The sequence below is a fragment of the Aplosporella prunicola genome (assembly GCF_010093885.1).
Source record: "Aplosporella prunicola CBS 121167 unplaced genomic scaffold K452scaffold_14, whole genome shotgun sequence".
Lineage (NCBI taxonomy): Eukaryota > Fungi > Ascomycota > Dothideomycetes > Botryosphaeriales > Aplosporellaceae > Aplosporella > Aplosporella prunicola.
In genome coordinates, this window is record NW_022983542.1 from 373909 (window position 1) to 386751 (window position 12843).

The window sequence follows — 12843 nt, forward strand, 5'->3', positions numbered from 1 at the left end:
TGCACGCCGCCTCCTGCCACCGTCTCGCTGATGAGAAACAAAAGAAAAGCTAGCCAGCGCAAAGACGATGCCTTCCAGACGCCCATCCCGGTGGTCCATCCGGGTCGCGGTCCGAGAGCGATGCTGGGGAGCAGCGCAGCCAGGAGCAACATGCGTTTGGCATGTGAAGCAACACTAAACCTCTCGGATCATCTCGGGCCATCTCTGCGGGAAAAGGGTCTCTTACATCATGGCCAGTCGTCAGGGAAAAATGCTGGCACCACTGGCAACTCTGAAGTCGATGATTGTGCCGCGTATTAACCCGAGCGCCGCCAAGATCCATCCGCCCGACCAACCGCCTTGCGTAACACGTAGGGTATCCACTCACGGTGGTGCCAGGTACCAGGATGCACAATTCAGTTCACGGATGATTGTCATTCGGTCCGCGCCGTGCTTTCCACTTTCAAATGCGGCAAGTCTTCCCTACCTACATACTATACAGTCTAGCTAATCCTTCTTGACCAACGACCCGACCAGGTACGGGAACGGGCTCCACGGATTCAGATACTGCAGCTGGACCTGGGACCAGCCGTCCTTGCCTCCTGCAGCGAGGGCAATGCTCTTAGTGTCTCTGTCCATGCAACATGAGCCCATTAAAAACTTCCATCCCAGAGCCATGTAAATCGCCTGGAGACACCTTGAGATGAAGCTTCCTCCACTCTCCTTCCAAGGGTTGACGATGTGCTCGTGCAACACAAGCCTCCCGCCGGGCTTGAGCAGCTTGTAGAGGCCCTTGACGGTCTCCTCTGGCCTCGGCACGCCACAAAGCACCCTGACACAGACGACCTCGTCGAACACGCCTTCCGCACCACCCTCCAGCAGCCCCGCCTTTGCGAGCGCGGGGAACAAGCTCTCGGGCTCGCCTCCGCAGTGGAGGGCGCTGTACTTGTCGCCCAGACCGGCCTTTGTTGCGTTGATCTTGAGCTTGTCGTGGAGCTTGAGGGTCGGTTCCGCACCGTATGCCTTGACGATTTTAGACGCGTCAAAGTGCCGTAGCTGGTCGCCCGTGCCAGGGCCAATATCGAGGACAGTTCCCTTGACAGTCTTGAGCAGTGCCATCATTGGCATTGGCATTTCTTCCGACATAATTTCTCCATATGCGTTCCAGAAGCGGGAGAAGGCCCGCTCTTGCAGCTGGGACGCATGGAACAGGACGCCAGGCTTACACTCAAGGAGCACGTCGACGATAGCGAGAATGAGTTCTTTCAACGGTAAGTTAGAGAGGCTTCACGAGAGGGGTTTTGAGAAGGGTGGCGCACGGTAGGTGGCCATGACCAAAATGATGGACGGCCGAATCGCGCTAAGGAGAAACTCCTTCAAGGTGGGCTCCATCTTGGTAGGCGGTTGGACAACAGAGGACAAGTTTGTTTGAACGTGTCTACGGATCCGTAGACTGGAAGTTCAGAAGAAACTAAGATCCGGAGTTGTCGTCTAGGAAGCTCGCTTAGTGAGCAAACCCGGCAGATCGGAGGTGGGCGGGTCAGCCGTGGACCCTTTGCACTAAACATAAGGTCCGTCCTCTACGTACATCTCGGGCCTAGTCGAATGACCATTGCCGGTCCGTGACCGCATGGGCAGCTTCACGTTGGAGTCGTCATTTCGTGATGCTCCCGAATCCTTTTTGTACTGGTTTTGTGATTATACTCAGGATGATCATCTTCTTAGTCGAAATCTGGTGTCTAAGGCCTCGGTATGCCACTACTAGCTCTCAAGAATCAAAGTATACAAAATATAAGAACAAAAGGTCTTAATGTTAGATTTCGGACAAAGATCAGGTGTTGAGGTTTTCCCACGGCTTGGGTTACAATCTTACGATATGAAGACATATGTGTAGTTTATGTGGTAGTTTGGGTGTGCGGATAGCAGATGCTGGTTCACGAGAGCTGTTCTTGGAGGATGGATTTTAGCTCAACGTCCCTGTTGCTTATTAATTACATTTATTATAGTGCTTACCTAAAAAAGCAGTAGGTATGTCGGAATTATAGTTTTAAGACGTTCAGCTAACCACCAGATAAGAGCGCTGCACGTGGCTACCTAAGTACATCCTGTCACGGAACGCGTAAAATTGAGACCGCTTCCGGCACAGCAACAACCTCATCTTCCGACGAGGCGCTCGCCTGCACTCTGTCATCATCAATGAGACCGCCTCCTTGAAGCTGTCGCTTCGAATGGCGCCTTGCATACGAATCACCTTATCAACCATGTTGCTGCCTGCTCGAGGCACATTCAGCCTCGGCTGACGCGGCTCTGCATTGCTCCAAGGCAAAACGTCGCCCTTTTTGCCTTGGACTCGACGCTTTTGGCCCAAAGTACGAAGACAGATGGCCGGCAGAGCCTCGATCTGGTGTCATACGTGCAGCTGAGCTATCGATATTGGAGATGTTTTCGCCTAATAGGTCGGCTTGATGCGAAGCGTGAGGTCGGCTCCTGGTCAAGAGCACGTAAATGACAGGGCACCCCTGCTTGTGCCTTGCCTGCTGGCTAAGGCTTCTCCCTGCTGCATCTAGTTACACCGGGCTTGCTCGCTGTACAAGGGCCCTCCACTGACCCTGCAATCGAAACTCCGCCCCGCCAGTCGCGGCCTGGGTCTTAAGAGATCGCTGTCCCCTTCCGGCTAAAGGACTTCTCTTTGAAGTTAGTTCGATTTGTCTGTCCTAAAGCTCCACCATGCGAACAGAAGACGCAGATTACATTCCAAATCCGGCATGTTCCCATCTCCTTTCCGACTACCTTTCGGCTCCACAACCGTCTTACGAGCTTGGCTCGGGCGACTTTGGCCCTGTGTTTGACGGCCTCAGCAACATGTCAGGGCCAAATTCGGCAATGACACACCAGAGCTTACTAGAAACTCCTTTCCAGAGCCTTGATGCAGGCTCCAGTGTCGACATGACTTTGCCATATAGCGACACAGCCTCAAGCATGTTCTCCACTCTGCAAACACCAGATATGGATGATTTTCAGGAAACGGAACATGCTTTAAATACTGTGGGAACTTGCCATCTCGATTCCAATACTGAGGAATTCTGCCAGTTCTGGCTCAAACGTTTCCCGGGCCGGTGGCCGGAGGAGCCAGAATTTGCCGCGTTCCAACGTTTGACTGGCGTGTCATCTGGAAAGATAAAGAGTTGGTTTGTCCAGAAGCTATTTCAAACCCACACAGCCACAGTAGCAGACTCTGGAGAACCGCCTTCACAGACTTCAGAAGAGCTGAGCCCAAACCCCATTACACACATTGATTTTCTGTCAAAACTTGGCAACCTCTCCAATAATGAAACTGGGACTGGTCTTTCGAAATTCATCCCCGACGTGCGGCACTGCGTAGCAACTAGGAATCGCAATTTACTCGTAAGAGATGCCGGCCGTCCGTTCCAGTGTACGCATAAATGCGGACAGAAGTTCCCGCGCAAGGGCGAATGGGTGAAGCACGAGCAAAAGAACCATCCCCAGCGAATATGGCTCTGCATGATTGGTGCAGAGCTCACAGCCGACGGCATCCGGATATGTTCATACTGCGGCATGAAGAACCCGACAAGTTCGCACCTGGCCACACAGCACTGGGGCGACGTAGCATCGCCCAGCGTAGCAGATTCGGGGTGTCGGAAGCAGTTTACGAGGAAGGACCATTATCTCATACACCTCAAGTCTGTACACGAGGAAAGAGACATGGAACACTACGAGCCTATCAGCCGGGTCGATCTGCCGGATAGGCTCAACGGGTGGTACCGGTGGTGCGGCTTCTGCGGCTCGGAAGACTGCTTCGCCCGCTGGAAGGACCGCATCGATCATATCGGCAGGCATTTCAAGCACGGAAAGGATATGCGTCACTGGCAGGACATGGAGCCGAGAGCAGCGGATTTGCCGTGAAGGTCTTGATACAGTTAAGGCTGGCTATAAATTTTGAACTGATCAATAAATTCCGATTCCCAAAAAGGCTCCACCGGTATGCGCGGCAGGGTTTGCTCCTGGTATAAAGAGATGAACGTTACAAACAGGCAATGCCAAAAAAAAGGACCGGATCCCAAACATTTTTTCACCAGTCGGAGGCTGCTGACAAGCTCAAATACTGTAATCGATTTCAATTGTATGGGTAAGGAGTATAGAGTCCAAACCAAACATTCATTTGCTAACAGAAGGCCAGGCACATCTAGCTCGTCCCAGAGCAGCCAACAAAGTTGTTCCCACTGGCGCCAGTATGCGTAATCTCGCCCGCGAGCTCACAGTCCGTATTAAAAATGACACGATCCGCACCCGGCGAGCCTATAGACAACAGAAAGAACAACACAATCAGCAACCCCCCCCACACACACACCAAAAAGCAAAACCAACGCAAACTCACCACCGTTATAAGCGCCGCTGCTCACAAGCGGAAACTCCTGATAGGGCCCAGACACGGCAAAGTCGAAGCCCTCGTAGTTGTTGTACGTGTGCGGGTAGCTAGAGCCGCCGGCTTGCCCGCCCTGCTCGTAGTACGAGCACCCGGCGTTCAGGGCTTTTTGCACGGCGCTGGCGCTGTAGCTCGTTGAGCCGCAGGTGGTGCCCGAGACGGTGGGGCTGGCGAGGGCGAGGCTGAGCAGCGCCGCTAGTGGGAGGAACGTCTGGTTGGGGGTGGGTGTTAGTGGGAGCTGGTATGGCTGGCTGGCTGGCAGTACCTACCTGGAAGAACATAATGCTGAACGAGCGAGCGAGCGAGTGAGAGGGATTGCAGCTAGCTATGTCTACACGACTGACACATTTATAGCCCGCGCAGCACGCAGGAATGCGCGCGACCTTGCAGGCGCACGCGTCCTCTCAGCGCACCAATAAGCGCAGCGTAGCAGGCACGATAACCTCTGCGCGGACCTGAACGGCTCGCTCGCTCGTGCTATCGCATGAATTAGATGGTGCGAGGGGTGCGGGCGGATAAGGAAGGTCGTTGGCGAGCTGGGTGCCTACCTAGCTAGGTAGGTAGCTGGCGGTGCTGCTGTGGGCGCTTGGTTGCTTGCTTGGTCTACCTGTCCCCGTCCTTATCCCTCTCCTCGTTCTCCTAGGTACATAGCTCGTCTCCGCTGCTCAATAACCGGCGGCCTTGAGCAGGCCCGTCCAGAACACACACACCCACACAAGCTCCATACCCGCCCTTGACTGAAATCGGCCCCAGCACAGCACCACCTATCACCTATCGCCCATCGCCTATCGCCTATCACAGCGCACAACCGCACGCACGTTGCACGCGCGCCCCCGGCGATCGGCAGCGGGTGCTCGCGCCGCTAGGCCGCTTGGGGAAGGAGGCACGGCGGCGGCGGCGCGTGGCTGCGACACTGCACGCGTGGGTGAAGGGGCGCGCGGTGATTGGTTGGCGCGTGGGGTGGGTAGGTCAACGACGATGCGAGGGCTGGGCTTTTTTTGGTCGGACTTCGCCGATGAGCACAACAGCAGGTCTTCTGCTTCCACTTCATCGCTGTTGCCGAGACAGACAGACAGACTTACTTTCGCACCGTACGGTCCACCAGCCCGCGCACCAACACCAACAACACCACCAAAGCCATGGAAGCGCAGGTAGCACACGCAACGCCCAGCACCGCCCCTTCACTCGCGCAGCAGCTCGCGCGCCCAGTCGAGGACGCCCTCGCTTCCAGCACTACGCCAGCTTCCGAGCCCACGCACACGCTCTGGCAAGCCGTCACGGCTGCCGCGGCACGCACGCCGCATGCGGAGCAGGAGGGGGTCATGGCGGTGGTGCTGGCGCTGCGGGCGAGGGGTGTGAGTGGCGAGGGGGAAGAAGAAGGAGAGACGAAAAGTGAAGCTCTGGCGTGCTGGCGAGAGCTGCAGGGGTTTGGGGCGCAGATGCGGGAGCAGTGGGACGTGGGTATGTATGCGTATGCGGATGCGTGCGCTGGTTTCGCGTGGTTGGATGGGTTTGGGTTGGGCTCCGCTAATATGAGGTGAGGGACAGTGTCGCACGCGTCGGCCGAGTGGGCGAACATCAACGCGTTCGCGGCGCGGTTGACTGCGCTTGGAGAGAAGGAGGAAGCAGCGGCGGCGTGCCAGGCGCTGGACTACAGCCTCTACGCCATCTGGACGCTGCGCGAGGCGTTTGAAGAGAACGAGGATGACGACGTCGGCAACAACGAGGCGATGGTCGCGGCCGCCGCCGCGTGGTTCGTGTATGCGGCCGAGCGGCTGCGCGCGCTGTGTAAGGCGGAGAAGGCGTTTGAGGGGAAGATGGCGAGGCCTGGCGCGCGGTTTAGGGAGAAGGCGTGGCAAGGGTTTTGTGTTGAGAGGTGGGGCGTTTGGGTGGAGGGGCTGAGGGGGTTGTTGCGGGGTGGGTTGGCGTTGGGGGATGGGGTGGGGGAGTTGGTGCAGAGGGCTGTAGGGGAGGTGGAGAGGGTTGAGTGAGTGGGCGGGAGGGGAGGTGTGTGGGTTTGAGGCAGTGTAGGTAATGGATAACGGATGACAGTGAACTGTTGTGACGGTATGTATTCTAGATGAAAATTGTGACTTGCATACAAACACACACTGATTCTTTCCTGTAGAGGTTTATACAAAGCGGATGAAAAGTCAAGCCGCATATAAAGAGGCAAACAGCAATTACTTACCTAACAAATCATCCAAACGTCTATAAAACGCCACTAGATACTGCCATGAAAGAAAGCTCCACGTCAATGAAGCATAACAGGCCACAGCCACACAATTCATTCGCCTACTCATTCACTCACTCCTCTTTAGAATGCCAGTCAGTGACATACGTCATGGAGCTTTAGAGGGGTATCATCCCAGTGGACGTCAAATGCGCCTCCTTCACTTCGCTCCCTCTTCCCACGACACAGCCTGAGACGGTGACAACCAACCTCATCTAAACCTAAAGCCTCAACCACAACAATCCTTCATCCCCGCCCTTGCTCGATACCAGTAAGTACGCCACTCTAACCAGCCATACTAGCCTGCCGAAATGCCATGATACAACACGACACCGCTACGCTGACATCAGTCCTTGACAGCCATGCTAGACAAGACGCAGCAGACACCGATGCAGCCGGCGACGCAAGTTAAGACGCAGAAGCCATTGTCAGCAACCACGTATGCTGCCAGGAGCATGAGCACGCCTTCGGCTTTGCTCTCAGGCTCGGATGCGGGCGAGGATACTAGCTCAGACGACGACACGGACACTAGCTCGGACACGGGCATGGATACGAGCTCAGATGAAGACACGGACACAAGCTCAGAACCAGATACTGTCGCCGGAACTGTCACTGGTATAGATGCAGGTTCAATCAAACACAACAGCAGCCTCCCCTACCGGCCACGATCGCACCAGCGCAATGACGCGCTCCCAGAGCTAAATAAAATTCACTACCACCAGCACTCAGAACTGCGCAGGTACAGGATTCCAGGGCTAGACAACGTGCATTACCGCTGCCATTGGAAACACCACAGCTACACGCTCCCAAGGGCAGACAACATCCAATACCGTCACCACTGGCAACAGCCCCACAATCCGCCTCCAGCACCACACCACCCCACCACGGCCCCCGACCGAGCTCCTTCCAACAACATCGCATTCGCGCAATCCCTCTTCTTAGCCCCTACCACAACCTTATCGTCCAAAGAGCTCGAAGCAAAGCAAGCGGTTCTAACAGCGCGGCTGTGCACGGAGAAGCTGTCGTCGAGGCAGCGATGCCGCATCCGTCGTCAGAGCGCTAAGGTGACGCAGGCGATGAGCGAGCGAGCGGCTGAGGAAGCGCGTAGGGCTGAGGCGGACGAAGAAGAAGAATACGACGATGAAGATGACGACGAAGAAAGCGCAAAGCTGAGCGAAAGAGTATTTGCGACCCGGACGGCACTGCTCGAAGCCCGGATCGCGGCGCAGACGAAGCGGCTGCGCAGCAAGAAGGTGAGGTTGACGAAGGCGCAGCATCGCAACATCCGGCGGGCCAGGTCTCACGATATACGGGAGCTGCTGGGCGAGCACTCGGGTAAGGGAAGAAGCAATGTTCTGCCGAAGGAAGCTCGCGAGCGGCTTGAGGCGGAGCTTGTGAGCGCGAGGGAGCTGCTGAGCGCAAGGGAGCTGCCGATGGATCGGTATGCCGGTGTCTTGAAGCGCGTGCAAGAGATAGAGGGGACGTTGTGTTTGCGTCGTTGGAACAAGAAGGGGTCGCCTGCTTGTGATGATGGCCGGGTGTGGGAGTGTGGGGATGACGAGGAGATGCCGTTGGCTGAGGGCCAGATGGTGGGTTGGTTTGTCAAGACGCCGTGGGGTAGGTTTAAGAAGGCTTGAGCTTGGGGTGTAGATGGGCTGGCTGGTTTCTCAGAGGTTTTGGGACCTGCTTTCTTGTGTGGATATGGACTCTGGATTGGCTGCTAGTAGGCACGGCACGTATTTGGACTTGACATCACTCTGTGTCCTACCTAGCAATAACACTGACTTCACTTATTTGCATCCAAGACCCGATTGTGCCTGACCCAAACAGGGAGAACCCTTGCATGCCTTACCACGACAAGTTACTGAAGCGGTATTACGAGCTCAAAGGAAGCATCAAATTTGCCGGCTATAGAACGCCTTCAGCCACTGTTCCATCGTCCATAGCCGGCATACTCTTTTACACACCTACCCTAACCCGCCAGTTTCGGATGCATCCGGTAATTATTTTATGATCAGCGTGTTCCTATACATCACACTAATCCACTAGTTCCTTATACATCTACTTACGATCTTAAATGTATCTAAATACCAGGTTAGCAACAAAGATAAACTATAGATGCGCCACAGCATGTGCAACTTATAGCGACGACTATAACGTCACAGCCGCGATGATGAATATCAACTCCCAAGGTCGACGATGGGTATAAAGTCTTGATTAATTAGTCAGGAATCGCGTATTACTGTCTCGCTCGTTGGTTGCTACAATACTTAGTGTTTGTGTGTGTTTTGGACCCCCAGCATGTGGAAGACCGTAGTCTATTGAGACATGAGACTTTTGCGGATGTGACCTTCTCATAAACGGTTATCAGACGGGGGTCTTACTGCTGTTTTATACGCTTTAATGGCTCGTGTCTTGCTATGTGTGAAGAGCGAGGTTGGAGTTGTATGAATTAGCTACTAGAAGGATAGTAGGTCCTCTGTAACGTTGACTTATCCTTCACTAATTATACTAACATCCCATCACTTTACTCAAGCCCCTTTCCGCCGCTCTTCCCACTACAAGAGGTCCAACACACTAAGCCAGCCCCAATAAATCATTCACATCCATACTCACCTATTCACATACGCACCGCACGCACGACCTACCCCCTCCGTCACACGCCCTGCACGCACGCACCCGCACCACCTACATAAACCTTTCTCCCCCACCTCCATCCCACCTTTTCTTTCTCTCCAGCGCACCTCAGCACCGCGACCAGGGCCGGGCCAGCCAGCGGGACCAAGATAATTAAGTTTCCCAATTATCTTTCCTTTATGCCTTTTCTCTCTTCTTTCTCTTCTTATTCTTGTTCATAGGTTTGTTCATAGGTTTAGTAGGTAACTAGTCGGACCAGTACTCTTTTTCCCCCGGTCGGCCCAATCGGGGTTTTTGACGAGGCTGCGTCTGTGTATTTGTACTTTCTTTGTAGGGAGGATTTGGTCGCAGTTTTGGCGGGGTGTTATGCTTGTAGGTAGTATAGTTTGTGGCTTTTATGTTGGTGATGCTTCTTCTCGTGTGTCTGCCTGTGTGCGCTTGCTGCTTGTTTGGTGGTTGGATTTGCTTGGGGTCTTGTGTGACTTGTAAGTTTTGTGGCTCGGAGAAGTCTGTTTCCTAAACAGCTATCTAAAAGCTCAAGAGGACGTGTATAGCTTTACTTCATCCCTTTACTTCCGAGCCCAACAGTGATTATCTAAAAACTTCATCAACACTACTACAGAACCCCATCCACCAAAGCACACCGCAGCCGCCTCCACGTCCTCCCCATCCCACCACGCTACTCCATCCCGGCCAGCACAACCCCCAACGCCGCCCACACCTCCTCAGCAGCGGGCCTAATCTGATCCGCCGGCAACACGAACCCATACGTCCCCGTATCGCGCAGCTCAGCCGTATACACGTAGTCGGCCTGCACGACATCGTTGACGTAGTCGACCGAGCTGCCCGACGCCGCGTAAATAGTCTCGCAGATGGGGCCTGCCGTGAACGTCTTCCCGCTCGTAGCTTTGATGGCCGCGACGGCGCGCGTGGCGAGCGACTCGAGCGCTGCGTTGTTCGCGGCGAGCTTGCTGCACGTGTAGCCGTATGCTGTGCGCGTTAGTTAGCTATGTTGGGCATCTGTCTGGCTGTCTGTCCGCTGAAGAAGATACGCCAAGGGCCCAAAGCACTCTTCCCGACCACCGAAACGCAAAGACCGGGCAGAAGAAAAGAACCATTAGCACTCACGCCACATCCAAAGCTGCGAGTACGAATGCCAGTCGACATAGAGCTTGACGCCCTGCGCCTTTGCCACGCTCGCCAACTGCGCACTCAGCGCCACAGTCTCTGGCGCGCTGCCCGGCGCACTGCCACGGTAGTCCTCGGCGCAAGGGTCCGTCGACGCGCCGCCTGGCGTCGCCCAGCCCGCGTCCCAGTTGCGGTTGATGTCTGTGCCGGCGCAGCTGGAACCGCGGCCACTGCTGCCGTTGGGCTGCCGGTTCTTGCGCCAGAGCCGCTGCTGCGTTTGCGTGTACATGAAGCCTATGAACATGTAACACATAGTCAATACTGCTACTACCATTGCCGCAATTGTAACCTACAACCGTGCTGCGTGCTCTCTCTTTTATATAGGGATAGGGCTAGGGCGGACTCACCATCAGGATTAACAACAGGAAAGACAAAGAAATCGTACTTGTCCACCCATGCCCTCACCGTCGCATTCGCCTCATACCCCTCCAACAACCGCCAGGCCACAAACTCGTTTACGAGCGTAGTGACCCACTCGCGGGCATGCACCGTCGCATGCAACACCACAGCCGGGCGGCGGCCCTTGCCCGCGCTGCCCCAGAAATGGATGCCCGAGATATTGCGGCCCTCGTAAGACGCGCCGGCGGAGACGAGCTCCGAGCGCGAGGGGTAGGCCGCTTGGAGGGAGGCGAGGAAGGTTATGTGCGTGGCGTAGGGGTGGTAGGAGGTGAAGAAGGCGTCGGAGGGGGTGGTTGCTGCGTGCGTGGAAGGGGGGGTTAGTTGTGCTGCTGTGTGGCTGGAGGGTTCTTTCTTTCTTCTTCTCTTTCTATCTTCCTCTTTCTCTCTCTTCTAAGAAAGAGATATTAACGTACCTTCTATCCCCTGACTCTCCTCCGCCCTCAAATCCGCCCCCAAATCCTCATGCAGCACTCTTCCCCCTAATCCTAGCGCTTCAACCTGTTGCACGTTTTCCGGCGCAACGAGTATATCCGCGTGGCCGGCGCCCTGGGGGCTATCATTCAGCGTCTCGGCGAGCCCGGCGAGCGTGGATGCGTGCGCGCTGTATGCGTCGTATGGGACGCGGAGGACTTTGTGGTGCGTGTAGGTGAGGGGTGTGGGTGTGGGTGTGGGTGTGTTGGGGTCCGTGTTTGGGCTTGTGATGGCGGCGGCGTGGGTGGGTGGGAGGAGGGGGAGGAGGAGCGTGAGGAGCGTGAGCGGATGCATTGTAGAAGGGAGGGATGGGATGGGCGTGGGTTGCGGGCTAGGTGAGAGTGGGGTTTATTTGTTTGTTTATATAGCCAGCGCTTTGCTCGATCGAAAGACACAACAGAGAGAGAGAGATAGAAAGGAAGGTGACAACAGCGCAGCAACAGCTAGGTAGGGTGTGAACATACCTACCCACCCACCTACCTACCTACCACACCAGCACACGCGCACCGCACCGCATCCCATCACATCACAGCCCAAACAAGCAGTTCATCGCAGCAGCGATAACCATCACCACCACTTCCCCCCGCCTGCCCGATCAGGAAGTCAAGCCGCCGACCTGCCGTACCGACACTAGCGGGCGGGCTCGACCGCTCGTCTAAAGACATACCTACACACCACGGTCTAGCTCTTCGCACAGCAGTCCTTGATACCAAGCTCGCTTGTACGTGCGCGCGGTTTTATACTTTACGCCTAGGTAGCTCCTTCCCCGTCAGCGGCGGCAGCGGAAGCGGAAGCGAAGCCTCTCCTCCCCGCTCCTCCCGCCCTGGTAAGCCAGATACGAGGAACCGGCCCGGCTATGCGCGAGCGACGGTTTAGTGACTAAGAGGGTGTTGGAGGGGTGTTGAGCGCACTACACTAGGAGGGGTGCACCGCGCGCTCAAACCCCAGCCACGCCGTCTCGTCGATGCCGCAACCCGCGAGTATAGGCGCTTGTGTTTGCATGTATTTGTGTGAGAAAGCGGGGGCATGGATGGGGTAGGGTGGAGGGTTGTGCGGCTGTTGCTGTTGCTGCTGGGGAGGGGAAGTGCGTCTTGAGGAGGGCGCGGGTGGGGGCGTTGTTGTTGTTGTTGTTGTTGTTGTTGTTGTTGTTGTTGTTGTTGTTGTTGTTGTTGTTGTTGTTGTTGTTGTTGTTGTCGTCGTCGTCGTTGTTGTCGCTGGTGGTGGGGGCGGGGGAGGTGCCTGCTTGAGTGGATGAGGGCTGAGGTGATTGCCGGCGTAGTGTCATTGTAGTAAAGACGGATACGGACAGGAAAGAGTATTGGGACAGGAGAAATAGGTAGGTAAGATTCTGACGGCGAGAGAGATAGAGGAAAGAGAGCAGAAGAGAGTAAAAGAAAAAACCGTATTTACTGTAACTGCTCTTAAGTACCTACCTACCACCCACCCGCGCGCCCCAAGCAGCTCTCCCGTCCCCATCTTATCGCCAATATCC

At 55.5% G+C, this 12843-nt stretch overlaps 6 protein-coding genes across 6 annotated transcripts; 2 read left to right on the forward strand and 4 right to left on the reverse strand.

Annotated features, from left to right (window-relative positions):
* Window positions 1-427: 427 nt before the first annotated feature.
* Window positions 428-1479, reverse strand: K452DRAFT_351445 (uncharacterized protein). Its single transcript, XM_033545719.1, has 2 exons — window positions 1299-1479; window positions 428-1241 (listed from the first exon to the last, which is right to left on the reverse strand). The coding sequence occupies exons 1-2, from the start codon at window positions 1369-1371 to the stop codon at window positions 487-489; spliced, it is 828 nt and encodes a 275-aa protein (XP_033397023.1). The 5' UTR covers window positions 1372-1479; the 3' UTR covers window positions 428-486.
* A 1227-nt stretch (window positions 1480-2706) lies between these two features.
* On the forward strand, window positions 2707-3903 carry K452DRAFT_298701 (uncharacterized protein; the record flags this gene model as incomplete). Its single annotated transcript, XM_033542141.1, has 1 exon — window positions 2707-3903. One exon carries the CDS (start codon window positions 2707-2709, stop codon window positions 3901-3903), a length of 1197 nt encoding a protein of 398 aa, XP_033397024.1.
* A 26-nt stretch (window positions 3904-3929) lies between these two features.
* Window positions 3930-4929, reverse strand: K452DRAFT_251139 (uncharacterized protein). Its single transcript, XM_033538199.1, has 3 exons — window positions 4693-4929; window positions 4376-4634; window positions 3930-4296 (listed from the first exon to the last, which is right to left on the reverse strand). Exons 1-3 carry the CDS (start codon window positions 4702-4704, stop codon window positions 4184-4186), a joined length of 384 nt encoding a protein of 127 aa, XP_033397025.1. The 5' UTR covers window positions 4705-4929; the 3' UTR covers window positions 3930-4183.
* Window positions 4930-7018: 2089 nt separating this feature from the next.
* Window positions 7019-8293, forward strand: K452DRAFT_309095 (uncharacterized protein; the record flags this gene model as incomplete). Its single annotated transcript, XM_033543220.1, has 1 exon — window positions 7019-8293. The coding sequence occupies one exon, from the start codon at window positions 7019-7021 to the stop codon at window positions 8291-8293; it is 1275 nt and encodes a 424-aa protein (XP_033397026.1).
* Window positions 8294-9972: 1679 nt separating this feature from the next.
* On the reverse strand, window positions 9973-11645 carry K452DRAFT_298704 (uncharacterized protein; the record flags this gene model as incomplete). Its single annotated transcript, XM_033542142.1, has 4 exons — window positions 9973-10283; window positions 10422-10715; window positions 10829-11176; window positions 11294-11645. The coding sequence occupies 4 exons, from the start codon at window positions 11643-11645 to the stop codon at window positions 9973-9975; spliced, it is 1305 nt and encodes a 434-aa protein (XP_033397027.1).
* A 643-nt stretch (window positions 11646-12288) lies between these two features.
* K452DRAFT_309097 (uncharacterized protein) lies at window positions 12289-12636 on the reverse strand (the record flags this gene model as incomplete). Its single annotated transcript, XM_033543221.1, has 1 exon — window positions 12289-12636. One exon carries the CDS (start codon window positions 12634-12636, stop codon window positions 12289-12291), a length of 348 nt encoding a protein of 115 aa, XP_033397028.1.
* Window positions 12637-12843: the final 207 nt, after the last annotated feature.

Excerpts from the sequence above, each read along its gene's own strand:
- K452DRAFT_251139 (XM_033538199.1), bottom strand. Across the intron at positions 4,297-4,375 it reads CAGCGGCGCTTATAACGGTG|GCTCGCCGGGTGCGGATCGT; the intron begins GTGAGTTTGCGT and ends TGTTGTCTATAG.
- K452DRAFT_351445 (XM_033545719.1), bottom strand. The coding sequence starts at position 1,371 with ATGGAGCCCACCTTGAAGGAGTTTCTCCTTAGCGCGATTCGGCCGTCC. Across the intron at positions 1,242-1,298 it reads TTTGGTCATGGCCACCTACC|AACTCATTCTCGCTATCGTC; the intron begins GTGCGCCACCCT and ends TACCGTTGAAAG.